Source organism: Megalops cyprinoides, chromosome 8 (assembly GCF_013368585.1).
Source record: "Megalops cyprinoides isolate fMegCyp1 chromosome 8, fMegCyp1.pri, whole genome shotgun sequence".
NCBI classification, from domain to species: domain Eukaryota; kingdom Metazoa; phylum Chordata; class Actinopteri; order Elopiformes; family Megalopidae; genus Megalops; species Megalops cyprinoides.
The window spans coordinates 31737346-31757667 of NC_050590.1; the positions used below are offsets into that span (position 1 = coordinate 31737346).

General features: G+C 44.3%; 1 protein-coding gene across 4 annotated transcripts in view; it reads right to left on the minus strand.

Moving 5' to 3' along the window:
- The window catches only part of brsk2a (BR serine/threonine kinase 2a), a 188200-nt gene that overhangs the window by 37725 nt on the left and 130153 nt on the right, over nt 1-20322 (minus strand). For all 4 annotated transcript variants that reach the window (XM_036535099.1, XM_036535097.1, XM_036535098.1 and 1 more), the window contains exons 4-6: nt 17498-17638; nt 7043-7159; nt 1058-1091 (exon numbers count right to left, since the gene is read on the minus strand). In XM_036535099.1, the coding sequence (XP_036390992.1) occupies nt 1058-1091; nt 7043-7159; nt 17498-17638 (292 nt within the window). The remainder of the gene's footprint in view (nt 1-1057; nt 1092-7042; nt 7160-17497; nt 17639-20322) is intronic.

The window sequence follows — 20322 nt, forward strand, 5'->3', positions numbered from 1 at the left end:
ACATTTAACATTTTAACATTTTATATTTTAATTCACATAATTTTGTAGGCGATATAATGATGGCGTCTGAAACAGCATGAACAGGTAGGCTATATGCCGCATTAAAACAGTTTTAATTACTTGGTAATGGTAAGGGAACATTAGGCTAAAGGTTTTTAAACATGCAACATAATTGAACATTCATGATGTCGGTAGGCTACTACAATCACTGCTTGTATAAAGTGCTGCAAAAAATCTAAATGTACTCATTCTTTATTTTACGGTCTTTTTATTTTACGTGGCAAACGCAGATGTGCTGAACGGCAAATTTCGTTTTTACCCTTTCGCGCATACGGTCACACCGGTGTGATTAGCCGTTTAGCGCATATGCTAAAACTGGTGCGATTAGAACACCAGATTGGAGAAATTCTAGCTAATTTTATCTTTGAGGAAACAACGATTTAAATATATAGCAAATGCAAACTGAAATCTATAAGAAACTTAATAACGCAGATGAAAATATAACCATAACGAACCATATAAGACACGCTCGGTACATACCATAACAAATAAGTTACATGCGAAAGGGTTAAAACGAAATTTGCCGTAAAAGTTTCCAGATTAATCGCGAACGAGCATTAACGCGTTAACGTTGACAGTCCTAACATAAATAAATAATTGCGGTGATGCGGTAATGAGCTCAACCCCGCCGTAGACGTCTCATGACCGCGGTAATGCGGTGATGCGGTTATCGTCACAGCCCTAATACATATATGTCAATGAACCAAATTTGAATCTGAATTTGAGACAGAGAGGCCAAGGAAGGGTAAGAAAGAGGAGGAGAGACAATAAGAACTGGACAGAGAAAAAAGGAGAGCAAAAGAGAGCCACAAATAGAGGGAAAGACAAACAGAGAGAAAGAGGGAGACAGAGGGCAAGGTGGTAAGAAATTAAGAGAGAAAGAGAGAGGGAAAGATATGTGGTATGGAAGAGTGTGAGAGATGGAGCAAAGGACAGAGAACATGAGAGAGAGGGGCAGATAAGAGGTTGGAGTGAGCGCTGGTCATGGCGCACTCACCCGAATGACCTCTGGACAGGCGTAGTGAGGTGACCTGCAGAGAAAGGGAGAGGAAATGGGTCACTCTTTTATCAAGGCACAGCCCTCCTCCTTGAGTGGGGTCACACCACTAAACAGGAAACGCAAATGTATGCTGATTCATTTTTGAAAACTCCAAGCCATGGACATTGCTCTACATCGGCTGAGAAAAGGCAACAGAAAATGTGAAGACAGAGCACAATGGATTTTATGGACTCCACATCACAGGAATGAAATGACACTGAATGCTGGTGAGAGCGGAACTAATGCATGCAATGCATTCTGGGCTTACAATGAGACCCCCATCTATTGTCCTGGTTTCTGCACTGAATAATCTCCTCCTGAAATATTGTATCTTAATGGCATCTTATTAAAGACCTGTAAACACAGCATCCTATTAGCCATTGTGTTGTCTTGCATATACATGAATACTGATGGAGATACGTGATCCGCTATCAGGGTTAGGTGGCACATCAGAATTCTCAAAATAATGTAAACAAATGCCTCTGCAAATGGAGGTTTGTTGAATGTGGGTGTCGTATTGTATTATGTAAATGTATGCGATCCTGGATGAGTTACACTAGTAAAACCATGAGCTGTCAAAACATACAAACCACAGGAGGAACCTAATTGAATTTAAACAGCATATTTACAAACTCACCAGGACACCTGTTCTGAATCCTAATTGTTTCTTGCTTTTTGAACACTGAACCTGTACTCTGCCAATGTTGAACTGATTTCCAGGCCTTTGTTTTTCTGCATTAGTCAAATTCTGCCCATCTCCTACCTTCACAGCTCACATGAGCAAGAATCTGAACAAGACCTAGCAAACACAAGTGCTATTAACAGCCACTGCTTCTCGTACATGAGCACCAAACATTGGCATGGACACTGCACAATGCTTTATAACCTATTCTGCAGCACATGAATGTCACGTTATATCCTCAGGACACTTCAGCTGCTCTGTACATAGTATCTGTTGTGTAAATAGTATATATTTCTTATTCTTTCATATTTTCTTCTATTTTTTATATATATTTTGTTATATTTCTTCTATTTTTATTTATCTCTCTACTGGTGTGTTGTGTGTCACTTATTTGCACAGTTGGAGTGTTGCAATTACATTTCACAGCTGAGGTATTCTGTACAACATGCATGTGACAAATAAAGCTACTTCTAATTCTGCTTCCTCTACATACAGATGCACATGCACACACACACACACACACACACACACACACACACACACACGCACAGTTTCACAAGTTTCCTCTCTGGACACTGAACTCTGGTATAAGACTTGCTGTGTGGATTGACAGCTGGCTCACACTGCAGGACAGACTGTGCCAAACATAGTTTGAAGACTGAATCCCTCACTTCCACACTCCATTAAAAATACACCTACACTGAAAAATTTATAAACTGAAACTGAGTTCAAGTCAGACATGAAAAACTGCTTTCAGGTTAATCTACCAGTGGGTCTTTTTTCTTTTTGAATGAGCTTAGGGGAAAAACCAGGCATTACACAAGTAAAACCAATGCCGCTTATGGCGTAATGAAGGAAAATTGAAAAGTAAATAAAAACAAAATGACAAATCTCCCACTCGCCCCTTCCAAAAAAAAAAAAAAATGTGCTCATCGGGAGGAACTCCTGGAGCGCCAAGACGAGTGTTATCAATCCTCTGCGGGCTATTTGCTAGAGCTCATTTACCCTCTCGTTTCACAGCAACCCATCAACCACAGGAAGGGGAACGCGGCAAAAAGTAAATCAATGATGGGAGAAATGTTGGGAGTTGATGGGACATTATTGCATCTACCAAACTGCTCAAACCATCTGAAGATGCTGCCGCGCGTGGGCCCCTGCTTTTGTGTGAGAGGCGAGCCTGCTCTTTAGGCGAGCCTGCTCTGAGGTCGATCCGCAAGTGGAAAGAAACATAGACCTTTCATAACAGGGCCAGTTCCACATGCTGGACAAATTCATTTCTGAAGGATCTGAAGATTGCAGTGTTCTACTGGTGGCCTCTTGCCACGCACTGTGATGGACAGAAATAACTGCATTAACCCATGAAGGAGCAGACCACCTGTGTTGATAGCATGGTTTCTTGTTTCTTGTTGAATCTGTATATCTATTTTTGTCCTTGCCCTAGGTCTCACCTGTAGATCTCAAAGCGACTTCCTAGTAAAACAAAGGTTGCTGATAATACCATGTTATCTCTTTACACTGGCCATTTCCATTTTCAGGAAATGCACAAGCATGGAATAAGTTTGGATGAAGTACACATTGATAAATCAAGTTACACAGTTTCCCTGACTTCTTTCATTTTGTAATCTACAGGTGTTTGGTGAGAGATGTAAATGCATCCACTTTATCAAATTTAAGTAGGGGTTTCTGAGGCAGTACAGTACCCTAAAAACACACACACATAGTACCACAGGTACCATAGAGATATGTGCTCAGTGTGTCTTTTGGAGACCAAACCCAGTTTCTTTAGTGCAGCAGTGCAGAGTCTGTCATGAGTGGAATCAAAGCCGACTATCATCTTATCCTTTCACAGCTCCCCAGTGCAATATTAATATTATTCATTATTATTAATATTAATCTTATTAATATTCACCACTAACGAAGGATGGAGACTTAATGCAATGCACCACTAGTGTTGTTGGTAGTTAAAAATGATCATTGATGTTTACATATGCATTTCTGCTTTCTGCATCCACAGGGTGGTGAGTATTCTCCAGCTTTCAGTTCTGAGCAAGTGGGGGCAAAAAAAATGTTCCTCTAATTTAGCCGTGGGCTATTAGAACACTCTTACTGTATGTCGCACAACTGGAGGCCAGGGGAGCAGGAGACAAATGAGTTTCATTATAGGGTATCATATCTGTGCTTAGAGGTGGGGTTGCCAGGAGTGCAAGGGGTGGGGGGGGGTGGATCCCTCAATGGTGGCTCCTGGGACAAGATGACATGGAGTGAGTGAAGTAAGTTACTTCCATGTTCCATGTCAAAAGGCGTCCTACACCAGGGAGTATTGTGAGAAGTTGGTCTGGGAAAGAGTTCATGCATGCTTCCACTCTGATCCTGATGGTACTGAGTCACAAGGCCCCGGGTGCCCAGCTTCCATGGTGGGCACATTATCTCTGCATCCCCTGTACTTGAGAGTTTTGGGCAGACCGCGATAAGGGCCAGTGACAGAGCAGAGCGTAGTTGGACATGACAGGGTAAGCTCAGACCTCATCACCAGTTTTTAGCCAGCGTTTAAAGGGGCCCTGGAACAAACTTCTTAGAGAAAACCTCTCTGCCCACATGCCTGCTTATTATCCATGGCTCAGTTCCCTCACTTACCTCCTTAGTACAAGGCAGAATGGCAGCCCCTCCCCACACTAATGTGCATGGAAAGGGAAAGATTTATGGTCAGTAATCTACCTGGCTGCTGCCTGTACTCCACTGGAGGTCAGGATACAAGCTAGAGATCTTCCTGCCAGCAAGGGGCATCTCCATCAGCAACATTCCATGTGAGCAACATGGAATTTTGCTGTCAGAGGACTTCTAAACTGAAGCTGCCCTGTGATAATTCATTAAAGACTGCTGCTATGTGCTGCAAGGTCTGCATACAGCACCTGTTTTTTGGGGAAACGTAATGGGTGGGTCTACAAGCCTAATGATGAATTCCTACCAATGCAGGGCAATCACACAGGGGAAAAGCCACACAGTGACCATGGGGGTTTTGTGGAAGGGAACATTAACTACAGACCCAGCCAAAATCATTGGGGTGGAAAGCAAATGATAGAATTACTGAGACCTGCAAAATGCATGTACTTGTTCATTCTTTTCATTCTGGGTTGGTTTGAAAACAAAATCCCTTTAGCAATTAGGAAACCTCCTTTTCAGGCAGTGGTTTACATAGATTTGATCCATTGCTGAGAGGCAATGCCACAGTGAGAGTTACCTCACCTTGACTGCCAGCCATTTGGCGTCAGAATGCCAACCACACATCAGCTAAGGTGGAGAGAGTTGGAATTACTTAGCCAGTTAAACTGGAAACATTATTAAATAGAACGATTAAAAATGCCTGAACCAAGCCATCCCTAAACCAAGTTAGCATCAGAATGATGGAATGAGAATCTTCAGCTTTAATCTACAGGACTGTGAGGAGGAGTACATGACTGTACATGGAATGGCCCTTGAAGCAGGTCAGACTGTTTTCATGGCACTGGTCACCTGTCATCACTGTCACCGTGTAGAGAGAGGGTCGCTCCTGCAGCAGTGCACAGAGCAGTGCAGGTGATGTCAGATCTCAGATTCAATCGCTGCATGCCTGTATCTCTGTAACCACTCAGCACCCTAAATGGCACCTTCTCAAAATGAATGCTGCTGGGCCACAAGTTACGAGAGGACATCCATGCTCTGACACTCTAATGTGTATAATTACGAGAAGACAGCTTTTCCCACAGCAGATATCATAATCCTGTAAAATGAGTGAGAGTGACACCCTGACTGTTAGTGCTGGACCATGACTCTCATTTGCAGATAGAACTGGACTGCAATCAAAAAAGGCATTTCTTCAAAATCTATTGATCAACAGAAACTGATCTTCACTTTTCCTTTACCAACCAGTGACCCCATTACCCCTCCCTCTTGTCTGGACTGCAGGGGAGGAGGGGATACCCCACCTCAATGATGACTAATCACATTTAAAGGAAAAGAACATACTGTGTACCCTTCTGGGTTGGTTTTCCATTCAGCAACCTTAGTGTAATATTGCGTGGCACAATTCAAGGTTTATTGTCATCTCCACTGAGCACCTCTGGAATCAGCCATTGCCCTTGGCAATGAGTGAATAATGAGACTCCACTCTGCCCACTTTATTGCTTCTGAAATGCTGGAGTGCATGTCCATGTCTGTGTGTGTATGGGTGCGTGCACACATGAATGCATGCGTGTGTGCGTGCGTGCCTCTGTGTCCACGGGTGTGTGTTTGTGCCCATGCCTGTGTGTGAGAGAGGTACAGTAAGTGTGCATGTACATGTGTGCTTTTGTGTGTCTGTGTTAGAGAGAGGACAGTATAAAGTAGAGAGCAATAAGGAGAGAGAGAGGTTGCTGACTACATTCCATTACTGCTGCACCATACACAGTTTTTGCCTTGGGCTCACAGTTGCCCTTAAGGCAGTAGCTGCTTACTAATTTGTTTATATTGAGATCGACTATCACTCCTTCCTGACTTAACCCACAGTTGCCTCAGTAAATATCCAGCTGTATAAATGGATAACATTGTTAAGAACTGTAACCTATGTAAGTCGCTTTGGATAAAAGCGTCTGCCAAATGAATAAATGTAAAATAATATCTGCATGTGGCAATGGTCTTTTACAATATCATATTATCTCCCACTGCTTGATTGCGTAGGGACTATTAAGCACTATGTTAGCAGAGATAGCATCAGGAACCTCCAGATTAGCAGCAATTAGGGTAATTGAATGTAGTCTCTGGAGTTTACACCATGTGTTACCAATAATTGTGATTCCAATGCTGGACATGAGATATAAGGCAACTGATCCAAAATATTGTAAATAAGCTTATTATTAAGTTATCATGAGAGTATGCACACTGAATTCAAACAGATTGATGTTTAATGTTAAAACCTTCTTTTGTGTGTCGCCTTAAGATTGTGAAGCAGAATGCATTTTGGCAAGCTATCTGTTAGTACACAAAGACTTCTTGGGAGTAGGATTTGGAAAGCTGTAAAACCAATATTTTATCTAACAGAGATACACAAAACCGGCTACTCCTTTGTCCTCCGGCAGCATGTATAATCCAAGACAGCTGCTGTAAATAGTGCTCTTTAAGGCATCTCCTCGAAACAAACAGAGAAGGGTGGCTGCAGGGGGTTTGGGTAGTACACAGCTGCAGGCTTAACTGAAACTCAATCACCGGTTTTCTTGAGTGCAGTCTGAACTGAGGTAGGTGCCACTCACCCACAGCTGGTCTCCAGGAGGTTGTCCCCGACCTGTAGAGAGGCCATGCCAAAGTCTGCTATCCTGATGTTATTCTTCTCATCTAGCAACAGGTTCTCTGGCTTCAGGTCTCTGTGGCTGCAGGGATGGAAAGAGAAATTGAGAGAGATGGACAGAGAGTTGGCCAGAGAGGGAAAGGAGGAGACACAGAGGGAAGGGGAGAGGAGACAGAGAGGAAGACAGAGAAAAGAAAAAGAAATGGGGGGAGAGAGAGAGAGGGAGAGAGAGAGAGAGAAAATGGTTAAGTCACAACATTTCAGTGCTGTGAGAATCCCTACTGTGGTGCCTACCCAAAAGTTTTGCAACGAGATGCTGTGTGCTAAAGAAAGCAGGGTCCACACACAAATAAAATACTTTTAATAATTTACATTTATTGATGTTAGTCCTTTAACTAACCTATGTTGGACAACAAACGTTTCCTAAGTTAAAGCATTTGCAGTACAGTGTATGCTCTGCAGCCGGGCATTAAAAAAGATGTCCCTTTGTGTCAACACTGTTATGCTGCCCTGCACCAAGCGATTACCCCTCTTAGTTAGTGTGAGTGGAGCAAAGCTGGAAGCATGCAGCAGGTTCACTAAGCCTGCTCGCTCTGCTGAAGAACTGGCCCTGCGCCACCTGGGGAGAAAGACCTGCCTCTCTGCATCTATGGTCCTAATACATACAAACAGATTACCTGCCAAAAGCGCAGTTCCGCCCATGCCACAGACGCTCGGTGCCGCATTTGCAGTCGAGGCCCGTGCATTATTCATGGCCTGCCTGCATTAGTTCAGGCGAGCTAATTTACTGTTTCCCCGACCTGCTCCCTCACGCTTTGACATGAGTCTCTCAGGGGCCCCTACCCCCTAAAAAAGGGAGCCCCCCAGCCAGAATCCCTGCATCCCTGTGTGAGGCAGACGCCACCCCAGTGTGACATTCCCATGGCGTTTGATCTCGGGAGTCAGGGCATGTTGACTTCCTTTCATACGTCCATGCTGAAGTGTCACCTGCAGATTACAATCTACTTTCATAGGGAGTCAAACTGTACCTCTGTAGACAGAAGGAGGGGGGGAGACTGTCTTTGCCCGCCTCCAGTGAGACACCCTCCAGGAAATCGACTGACAAATCTGGACACCTAGTATACATGCAGCTTTCTCTAATCCAAGTGTGATGGTTTAGCGCTGGACAAGGCGGTGTCCCAGATGACTTTGATGTTACTTTAATCCTATTTTGGTCGCTGCTCGAGGAGCATAAAATCAATTCCAGGCCTTACTGGACAAAAGGAGAGGTGAGTAGTTGATGCAATCGCTCAGGAGGTAAAAACTGTCACAACAGTAGTGTAGCTTTGGACAAAGGAGTGCTGTAGTGGTGAGGAGCAGGCAGCTCATAACTCCTATCATAACTCATAACTCCTCATAAATCATAATTCCCAGTGAGGACTCTGCTGTTGTACCCAAGGGCAAGGGCAAGGGACTTAACCCAACCCATAAATGACATGCTATGTATATTGCTCTTTAATAAGAGCTTTAATAAGAGCATCTGTTACGCTAATGTAATATAGTCACCCCCCCCCCCCCCCCCCAAAAAAAAATGCAATGACACTCACAAGCTGGTTATGTTGGTCAGCTCACAAATTATGCTCAAATATGATCACAAACCTCAAGGGGACTGCAATAAAACAGATACACTGGTTCTTCAGAAACACAACAGGGACAAATTGCAGAAGTGGTTTATTAGATTTCAAGGCTAGCGCATCAGTTACAGGTCATTACAGCTTCTGAAACCCATTAGAATTGGCTGTATTCAGTAATTTTGCTTTAAAAGGATATCCTGTCTGTAACCATGAGTCTTTCCTCTTATGTGTTCCCTGCTCTGAGTCAGAATATAGTGTCCTTTTTGAAGCTCTCTGGCACTCAGTTGGCCACTTTGGGCTATGTCAGAGATCTGAAGTAGAGACCAAGAGCAAAGGGCCATTCATGTGCACCTTTCACTGTTCTAAGCTGTCTGAACTGAAGTTACACCGATGAGCCAAAACATTATGACCACCTGCCTAAAATGCTGTTGGTCCTCTGTGTGCCGCCAAAACAGTGCCAACCCGCCAAGGTATGGAGTCTTCAAGACCCCTGAAGGTGTCCTGTGGTATCTGGCACCAAAAAATTAGCAGCAGATCCTTCAAGTCCTGTAAGTTGCGAGGTGGAGCTGCCATGGATTGGACTTGTCAGTCCAGCACGTCCCACAGATGCTCAATCGGATTGAGATCTGGAGAATTTGGAGGCCAGGGCAACACCCTGAACACTTCATCATGTTCCTCAAACCATTCCCGAACAATGTGTGCAGTGTGGCAGAGCGCATTATCCTGCTAAAAGGTGATGGGGTGTACCTGGTCTGCGACAATGTTTAGGTAGGTGGCACATGTCAAATTGATGTCCACATGAATGGCCGTACCCAGGGTTTCCCAGCAGAACATTGCCCAGAGCATCACACTCCCTCTACTGGCTTGTCGTCTTCCCACAGTACATCCTGGTGCCATCAGTTCCCCAGGTAAATGGCGCACATGTACATGGCCATCCACGTGATCTAAAAGAAAACGGGACTCTTCGGACCAGACGACTTTCTTCCACTGCTTCAAGGTCCAGTTCCGATGCTTGTGTGCCCATTGTAGGTGCTTGTAGGGTCATATGGGCACTCTGAGCAGTCTGCAGCTATGCAGCCCCATATGCAGCCAGGTGCAATGCACTGTGTGTTGTGACACATTCCTCCCGTAACCATCATTAAAATTTTCTGTGACTTGTGCCACAGCAGACCTTCTGTCAGTTCGGACCAGACAGGATAGCCTTCGTTCCCCTCGCACATCGATGAACCTTGGGCGCCCAACACCCTGTCGCTGGTTTGTGGTTTGTCCCTCTTCGGACCACTGTCAGTAGGTACTCACCACTGCTGACCAGGAGCACTCCATAAGCCTTGCTGTTTCAGAGATGCTCTGACCCAGCCATCTGGCCACAACAATTTGGCCCTTGTCGCTCAGATCTTTACTCCTGCCCATTTCTCCTGCATCCAACACGTTGACTACGAGAACTGATTGTTCGCTTACCATCTAATCTACACAGACCTTGACATGTACCCTTGTTTTGAGATGATCAACGTTATTCCGTTCACCTGTGAGTGATCATAATGTTTTGGCTCATCGGTGTATTTTTTCAGCATCTACATTTTTTTCAAAATGGCTCGATATCAGAAGTGCATGAAATCATTATAAGTTCATGCTGTTTCTCTATCAGATGATGCTGTTTTGCCCACCTTTAGTACCAACAGCACTGCATTAAAAGATATCACTTTTTAAATGTGTCAAATTCTTGCTATATTTTCCCTTTTTGACAATAGACCATGCAGTTTCACAATGTGAAACAGAGATTTCTGCCATTTCATGTTGTAGTTAATTAAAGTACAATGGACTTTAAAAGCTCTTAAAGTACATTACTGTGAGTGAAGTGTCTCTCTGGCTGTATTACTGGCTCCTACTTGTCTCTAACGACAGTGCAATCTCCACACTTGATCACAGAGCAGAAATGGCTTGCTGTGCCAGCTGCTGGAGTGGGTTAAACCTGAAGTGCAGATGAAATGTAGTAGTGCCATTTACTCCCACAGTTAAATAATGATATATTTCCTTACTATGCTCCACCTCTTGTTGTCCATTTCCTCTCAAACCTTTGATATCTCGTCGACCCAATCAAGGCCCAGGACAAGCACCTGAAATTGTTCCATTATGCCTCCACCTGAACTCACTCAACAAGCTAATTGTGTGCTTTACGAGAGCACAAGATAAAATTCATTATCTAGTCCAGGTGATTGCCTCATAAATGTTCCGTAACATGATGAGAAGGATGCTTTTGACTTCTGCTGCTTTTGTCACATTCACATTAATGCATTCATATAAATGCTCTGATGATCTAGTGCTATGACAGGACCAGAGTTTGACTTATCATTGTCTTCTTCAAATCACACCATGTGATATTTGCCCATGAAACTCACACATTTTCCACATAAAGCAGCAGGTGACTGGCCTTATCAATTGTCCGGTATTTATTTGCATGCAGCCTGGGGAATAAATCAGGGAATAACTGGGAAAATAAGGAGGGATATGAATGGAATTCTCCATCTTGCACTGTGCCAATAGGAGAGGCAAGCGAGAGGCAAAGGACTGGGAGGGAGTGAAAATGAGATCAATTTTCCAAAATAAGAATGAGGCATCTACAACAGCCATCCAGCTGGTGGAAAGAGATCCTCAGTTGCCATGTTTACATACTTCTTCTTTTCGTTAGATTATAGCTAATGTTTTCCCAGTAAGCTGCTGATTTTTGCTCTCAAGGCAATGCTGCAACCAACTGCAGAGGAGCCATGGAGAAGCTGCTCCCCCCACCACCCCCCACACATCAATTGCCTCTGTGGCCCTTGCCTAAAACCTTCCCAGATGGAATTTAACCTGTCCCTCTGTACACATGATCCCCTAACCCACCCCAACACACACACACCACCTGGGTGAGAAGAAAGACCATTTTAGCATGTGCTCTGAGAAAAGACAGAGAAAAGAAAAGAAATGGAGCCTCTGTTATCAGCTTTCTCAGACAATCGGCTCATAATGATGGTGACAGTCCCGTAGCCCCACAGCCTTCCTCCCTGGAGCGGTACGAGTAGGGTACGCCATCACAGCCGGGTGGGGAATGACGGAGAAAGCAGACAGCAAGCCACAAAACAGGGTGATGGGGGACCATAAAGATGCAGATGGGGTTAGGGCTCCTGCTTTGATTCCATTAGAGATCTTTATTGGTCCAGGAGCTCTACTGTTTTAAGAGCGCAGAAGGGTGGGGGTGGGATAATGTTCCAGAGAATTTCACTGCTAATTTGTTTGTAAAGAGTTCAATGACTCAGTTCCAGAAGGTGTCCCCCCCTCCTCACCCCTTCCAAATGTCCACACTGGGAGTTGCACAGCATGACAAACAGCATTCATTTCACCCATGCCTGTTCCCTGTGTCTCTGTGGGTCAGCATACAGTGCAAAACAAGAATGTCCTTCCCACTGCAAAGAACTGTAATGGCAGCATCACTGGGAGCAGTAGTAGGAATACGCTGTGGATCATTGTCTGTACCACGGTGAATGCAGTGAATGTTACCGTGTGAGTGTGGCATGGCGTTTGGTGGCTAATTGAGTGGGAGCAGCTAGTGTCCTGTATGTTGTTGGGGGGCATCGGTTTGCTCCTTGCTAATTGATAATGCACACTGACCCTTTTCAATCCAACAGTCCCTAGTGTGAGGAACACAGTACAAAGGGGGTGGGGGGAGCTAGCTGAACACAAAGCAGAACAGAAAACGCAAAGTGCAGACAGCCCAACTCCAGCACCGCAAATGTGAGATGGGGAGCAGCCTCGTCAGCAGAGGTTACTCAGCAGGTCAGAGTCAGACTCCTGACAGCCTTCAAGTCTAATCTTAATCCCGCTGTGTCAATCAAAGCAGTATCTGGGATGGAAAAGAGATGAGTACACTGGAGACAAAACTTTCACTCCAGGTACAAAACATATACTATACTGCATGCATTTTTACAATATGAAGTTATATGTTGAGTAAATCAGTAGATATTGGATGGTCTTACTGGCTCAGCAAGCACACATTGGTGCACACAGGTGCTCCATTGGAAGGTCAGCCAGCCAGAAAAGAGCAAGAACGTGGACTGCAGCTCTATTTTGACTGTTGGTCAAAATGGTATGCTGCTGGCCGAACACTTTGAAGGTGAGCACCCCAAATGCATCTTTCAAACTCAGCTCCTCCAGGCTTTTCAGTCCACTTACCTCATTGAATGCATTGTGACAAACTGCCTTTATACAGCTATGGACTTTACAGTCAGGGGAGACTCACCTCTTCACACTCTCAGGGAGAATAATCTCCAACCTGACAAGTTCTCAACAAACAATTTTTTTTTTATTTCATTCTTTTACACAAGGAGACATTTACCCCTCACTGTCTGCAACATTTATTTACTAATTGCCTTCATCATAGAGGTGTCGGCGGGGGCAACACTGCAATTATGAACAGAATGATGGTTGTCCAAAATGTGGCTGGAGCCACTTTTCCCTTCTCTGCCTCAGGCTGTCTCTCATACACAGAAATGCACACACACACATACACAGGCACACTGTAGCAAAGGGCAAGAGCGGTCACCCCACCCAGCCTCGAACAAGGGTCTACGGGGTACCAAACTGCAGCTTTGACCGCAACGCCAAAGAGCCAGGCTTGTTGGTATGCCAGTCAGAGCCAATACTCAACCGTAGTGACAGCACTCTGTCTCTCTCACTCACACACACACACACACACACACACACACGCACACACACACACACACACACATATATATACACACATCTCAGGACCAGGTAATGACGACAGCCTGTAAATTATTCTTCCTGCCATCACACTTACGATAAAAGGTGGAGATGATGGCCCTGTCAGGTCTGAATCACACTGGAGAGCGATATTCTCAACAGCACTGGGCTTCCACTCAACCTCCATAACAACACACACACACACAACCATATATACACACATACACTATATGGACAAAAGTTTTTAGCCACACCTGTTTTTCAGGGTTTGAGCTAGGCCCCTTATCTCCACCGAAGGGCAATCTTAATGCTTCAGCATACCAAGACATTGTGGACAATGCTATTCTTCCAATGGAGATTGCGAGCCAGGCCTTCTCGTCCAACATCAGTGCCTGACCTCATAAATGCTCTACAGAATGAATGGGCACAAATTCCCCCAGAAACACTCCAAAATCTTGTGGAAAGCCTTCCAAGAAGAGTGGAAGCTGTTACAGCTGCAAAAGGGGGACCAACTCCATATTAAAGTATATGTATTTGAATATAATGTCATTACAGTCCCGGTTGGTGTAATGATCAGGCGTCCGAATATTTTTGTCCATATAGTGTACATACAAGCAAACACATGCACACACATGCATAGTATACAGATATACAAATACATACGTATACACATCTCTGCATTGACAGCAGGGAATGCCACAAGGGATTTAGACTTGTGGGGCACAGGATGTTAGAAAATGGCCACTGAACATCACATTAACACAAATTTTCAGCCTTTTCAGGAAACAGGTGGACATGATCGTAAAGACAGTGGGGGGCAGCCTTAGTCAATTTGTCCACTTATTTTCCCATTGAAATCACATCTGGCAACTCATTCACACTGTTTTGTACATGACAATGTATCCCTCCTTTGGATGACTGAATGGACCTGCCTTTCTTGTGCTGACAATCAGGCCACTACAAAGTAACTCAACAGCAGTCTGACTTTAAAAGCAAATCAGCTGATGGATTCTATACAGGGGACTGTGCAGGCACAACATGCCTCTAATCTGTAAGAACAAAGATGGACGGGAGGCTGCTGAGATCCAAAAATACCACCCACCACTCCAACCTCACCATACAGTCCCCAAATGAGATCACCTGCTGTGAGGGGATTGAAAACCCACAATGAGGCGAGAAAACAAAGCAAACGAGCCAAGTGGGGTGGTCCCCGGTCTGTGGCGGACGCTGTGGCAGCTCTGGCGTCTCTGACAGAAAAGGGATGTGCAAAGTGCAAAGGAGAGTGGGCAGCACCTTCCAGCTCATGAGGTCTGAGAGAGGACAGGCAGAGGGAGCGGGTGCTTTTGTCGCCCCAGAGTCCTTAATGGATTATTGGGTGGGTGGATGGGTGGTGGTGCTCTTTGCAACTGAGAAACAAGGGATGGGGGTCCCTGTCTGCCTGCCTGAGAAGTGAATGCTGTCATGTGTTGACTTTAATGACCAAAGGTTCCTCCAGTCATCAATATTCAAATGAAATCCATCTGCTGTTTCTGTACATGTGTGCATGTGTGCATGGGTTGGTGACGGTAGTGGTGGCAGGGGTGTGCTCAATGTCAGCTGTGCTGGGCTTGGCTTAACTGCCATTATCTGTTATCCACAGAGCCTAATAACATTCAGCCTTCAGGTAAGCTGGTTCCTTTCATTTGTCAGGGGTGACTTGGATGGCTTGCATATGTGCACATACATGCACAAACACTCACACTCACAGACACACACACACACACACACACATACACACGGATACACACGGACACACACACACAGACATAGACATGGGAGAGACAAGACTACAAATACACACAAGGAGGCACAGTTGAACATGCTCCCACAGTATAAGGGGCAGGCAGCTGGAAGCTGGTATCTGTGCTGCAGCAGTCCTGCGGAAATGTCTGCCACCCACCCAGAGACTAGCCTGGGGGGTGAGTTCAAATTTCCCCTGGTGTCCCACTCAGAATTACCCCTCACTAATAACCTGCCAGAAGGGGAGGAGGAGGAGTAGGAGGGGAAGGTGATAGGTACAGAAGGGGGGTGCTGACAGGAGAGTTGCCAAGAGATGCCCATTGCTGCACTGTCTGGCTCTATCTGGCAGTGGTATATAGGCACTTCCTGTGCTTAAAAGCCTACTAAAGCCAGCTGTGTTTGAAACATTCTTGCCATAAACTCCATCTGCTAAAAAACACACAAACAATGCTGTCACTACATGTAAGGAGAATTAAACATAAACTGTTCTGTGAGCAATATGAATATACCAGATACTGACTGCCTCACATGTGTTGGAGAAGAACACTATATCCCTAACAGTGCATACTATTGTAAAATGATTCTAATGATTCTAGCTTGCGGGCTTTATCTGGCAAAAAGTGATCCATCACTTGTTGGAAGATGCTGGCAGAGGGCAGAAAGAAGCCTTGTATAAAGAGTGATGGTTGCTGAGTCTGCGGTGCTGGTGATACCAACATACTGGGAAATTTACTCTGCATACTGCTTAAGGTCACATGAAGCTAAGTACCTGCAAGCTTTTGCCACATGCATGCAACGGGCATCCCTTCACTCCCAGGGCCATAAGTACATGCACACTTAAAAAACAGCAAAGTGGGGATGTCCCTGTCCTGACGGCAAGGGCAGTGGCTTTCAGGAAGGTGGCAGCTTGTGCCCTGTCTCAGTTCACCTAGCCTGGCTAAGCACGCTCGTTTACAGCAGACATAGGATGTTACATCACAGCTGTTTTGCCCTCTCAAGCCACAGGGTCACGGCCACCACCCTACTCAAAATTTCCATCAGCTCTGTATCTCTTAGATTATTATTTTGTTGCATCACATCATTTTCTTTTTCCTAGCAGATGTCCTCATCAAAGGTCAATGGGACAACCCTGTTTCTACCATCAGACTTTACTTGAATCAGCTCTCTTGACAAATGCCTAGTCACAGCACTCATCACAGATCACCTTTCCTACAAACTAATTAGAATACCTGCACATGTTAGGACAAATAACACTTTACACAATAACCACATTTATCCATTTCAGTGGCTGCAAAGTTACTAAAGCAATTCAGATTTAGCACCTTACTAAAAGGTAAACTGAGAGTGGAGACCTGGGATTCAAACCAGCAATCTTGAAAGTTCCCTGAACACTGCTAACTCACAGCCATAGCTGCAACATGGATGAGCTGAGATGTGTGTACCCAGAGTGGTGAGTTAACCATGAGGCTGCCTCCAAATTAAAATGTACACAAACACTTTGAAGTGAAACTTTAAAATAATAAGTTTCTCAATAATGAAATGTAAAAGGTTTTGAGTCTATGGGAAAATAGCATTGACAAGGTTCTGAGCCAAGATAAATCTAGATACTGAGGTTGAGGGGGTGGGGGGAAGGCCTCCTCTTTAGAGAAACTGCAACGTGATTTCTTGATATGGTTGTAATTGAAAGCCTCAGGGTGTGAATATGTTACCAGAGAGAGCAGATGGAAAGTGTTTATGCTAGTTTTCCATCAAGTTCTCTTCAGTGTTATGTGGAGAGAATGCTGAAAAGCTGCTGGGAGGTGGGCGCAGGCTTTCACAGCCAGTGCCAAAGCAACCATATCTCAGTCTGAGGTCAGATTTAAGGTAAGGCCTTGAAAAGCCAGCATCGCAGCACTGTGGGTACAAGTCTCGTCTCATAATCAAAGGTTTGAGATCCTGGTGGGAGACCTCCATCAAGCAAAGGTATTTTACCATTTAACCTGAAATACTCACAAATGCTACAGTTACTTCACCTGCATCAACATATCACAAATGTAATGAATGACAGTTTTTCACAATAATTCATTTAGACCATTTTAGACACATTCCGGGATATCAAAGACTATTTGCCCCAGTAAATGATATGAAAGTGTGCTAAATTCCTCCAGATGTTTTTACTGAGACTGTAGAGTTGAGATGAAGAAAGAAAAGGCTCATGTAGGTTAATATGAAGTAAACGGGTTGGGGCTCAGGTACGTCAATATGCAGTAAAGGGGTGGGGGATGAAGTGTGATTGGGAGAACTCTGCTCACCATATTGAGTGGCTGTGGCAGAAGTCCAGGGCAGAGATGATCTGTCGAAAGAACTTCCGAGCCTCCTTCGGTGTTAACCGCCCCTTTTTCACGAGGTAGTCAAAAAGCTCTCCCCCAGACACATGTTCTAGAACCAAATACCTGCAGAGGGAGACAGAGCAGAAGGTGCTGAGACACACACACACACGCACACACATACATACATAGAGACATACACATGCCAGCACACACGCCTGCAGATAAACACATACACACATGCTGGCATGCACATGAAGGATTCACACTGTCCTCCTGGGTATCACTCATGGATGTTTGGAGAGGATAGTCATTTTGGCTTCTAGCTCTTCAAATATTGACTAAAATGAGCAGACCCAGATAACCGTGCACCTAAAGACCTGTCTATTCCCTACAGTCATAAGATATGGAGCAATAGCCCTTACCACACTCCAGTGTTGACAATTATAGCAATACTCCAGTGAGATCTCCAGCAGCAGCACAGCAGTTTTTCATAGGCACAAGGCATTGTGTATAACATTTCTCTGTGACCCCAGAGGGATTTGTAAGTAAGATGCAGAGCATAAAAAGGCTGAGAAGCTAAGGCTGCTGACATTGAGGCAGTGCAGCGCAGAATGGTATCACTGATTCAAAAACAATTGCTTCCGTGACTCTTATCAACTTGTTTTCAGAAAGTCCAAAAACTGTTAATCACTAGGGAGGCTACACACTTCCTGCTTGTTCCAGTTAAGAAGTTCTAGCTGAAATTTAAAGTCTTGCACATTGATTTTGCCTAGATTGACAACAGCCCTTATGATTTTACTACAGCTGTTGAATTCAGGTTGAAATTCAAAATGTGCACACTGACACCATACATTGCCTTTGCAGTATAGATCTTGGGTGTGAGGTATTCACAAGCTTACATAAAAACTCCTGTAAGCTGCAATAAGCTCTGAATTAATTTCAGGCAGTTCAGAAAAATTTCTCCAGAATTCCGTTGTTTCAGGTTTCACAAGCAGAAAAAAAAAATCAACCATGTAAAAGCCCAGAAGCCTTTTCCTGCAAGAAAGCAGCAGCAAAAAAGTGGAAGACAGACAAACAATGGCAAACACACTGGGCAGAACTGCAACATGAGCAGGTAATTGACCTGTGGTGAAAATAGCACCTGTTTAGTTGCTCCATCTGCAGAGACCAAGCTACCGCAACAAACACATTATAAGTAGAAAGAAACAGCTGGCCAGCTTGGGAGAAACAGTAGGTCTGGTAGCAGTCATAACTGCACCCTTAGGTGGTGACACATATTACAAGTCTCTGATTTTGACACCTGTGAGTTGTGTCAGCCTTGGATCCAACCATTCCAAAGTAGACAACCTGTATATAATGACAATGGCACTAGCAGTACATCCACGTACAATCCTCCAGTGCTGCTTGTGCTCCCTCCTTCCTCTGGACTGGTGAAATTGAATCTCAAGCCAGTTGAACTCCTATGTTTCCCCACAGAATTCTGGCAGTAATAACCATATCAATTAAACAGTCGGCACAAGACCCACACCTGGCCTGCACTTGTGGAAATCATCCTAAATTATTCACAGCGCACATAAAACCTAAAGCGGGGCATGAATTTTTATACCTGCAGAGGGTTGTAATTTGTCACACAGCATCATTCCAGCAATAATGTTTACTATCCTCCTTGCTACCAGACAATGTTATTCTGCTTCACTTCCGGAAGTTCTGACTATAGCTGCTGCCGCTGTGCTTGTAGTGTGGTTCACACAAGGGTGTGGGACTGTCGGTTATAGTTCCTCTCTGTCCTCTTTGTTGTACCACCTGTCCCTAACACCTAACGCAAAGGAAAAGGCGGGGCTACGTCTGATGGATTGGTGAAGATGGGTGGCACACATATGGTTGGATGGGAGATCCCACTCCTCCCCCCAACACACACACACACACACACACACACACACATTATATATATATATATATATATATATATATATATATATATATATATATATATATATATATATAAAACCCCCACCACCCCCAAGCCTTTCATTCATTTGCAGATTAAGGGATATGTTCAAGCGATTACCCATCAACACTATTCAAATTAGGTGAGGGGAGTCAAACATGATTTGTGAGTGGAAACGTTTTCACAGCCAAACACTTATACAGCCAGAGGGGTGATCCGTCTGTCATTAGAATATTTTAAAAAGGGACTTGGGCTTCAATGCCTTTATCATTTATTGAGGACAAGCGCAATTTCCGGAGCAAACCTGCACGAAGAGCATAGAAGGTAATATATTGGGCAGTGTACGCATGAATGCATGCATGTAGACATATTTATGACTGTATACAGAGCTCATATACACTGCATTTTGAGTTGTGGTGTTTGGTGTTTGTGTGAAAGCGCTTGATATAAGATGCAGGCATCACCTCTCATAGGTGATTAAATCCTAGTTTAATATTTGCAGATGAAGGCAAAGGATGCGATAGGAGTCTGAAAAAAAGCAAATAATCCAGTGAAATGGGAATGCAAGTGAAATAACAACCCCTCAACTTCTCACATCATTAAAACCAGATTAATTTAATGCCGATATACTGTCTGCAACTGCAAATATTTGTAAATCTAACTGTGATGACGAATGTTAAGCACATTACTGTCATGTTCACACAACAGCGTTCCATGCTCCGTTAATGGTTTTCAATTAAGCACGACCAAACAAGGGCTTTGTGAAATCATTAATACTGCATTTGAGCTCCATCAGTGTCAATGAGTCTTTATGAGTGACCACCCAGAGGCCATAAATTTTCAACCCTTCCAAGTTATC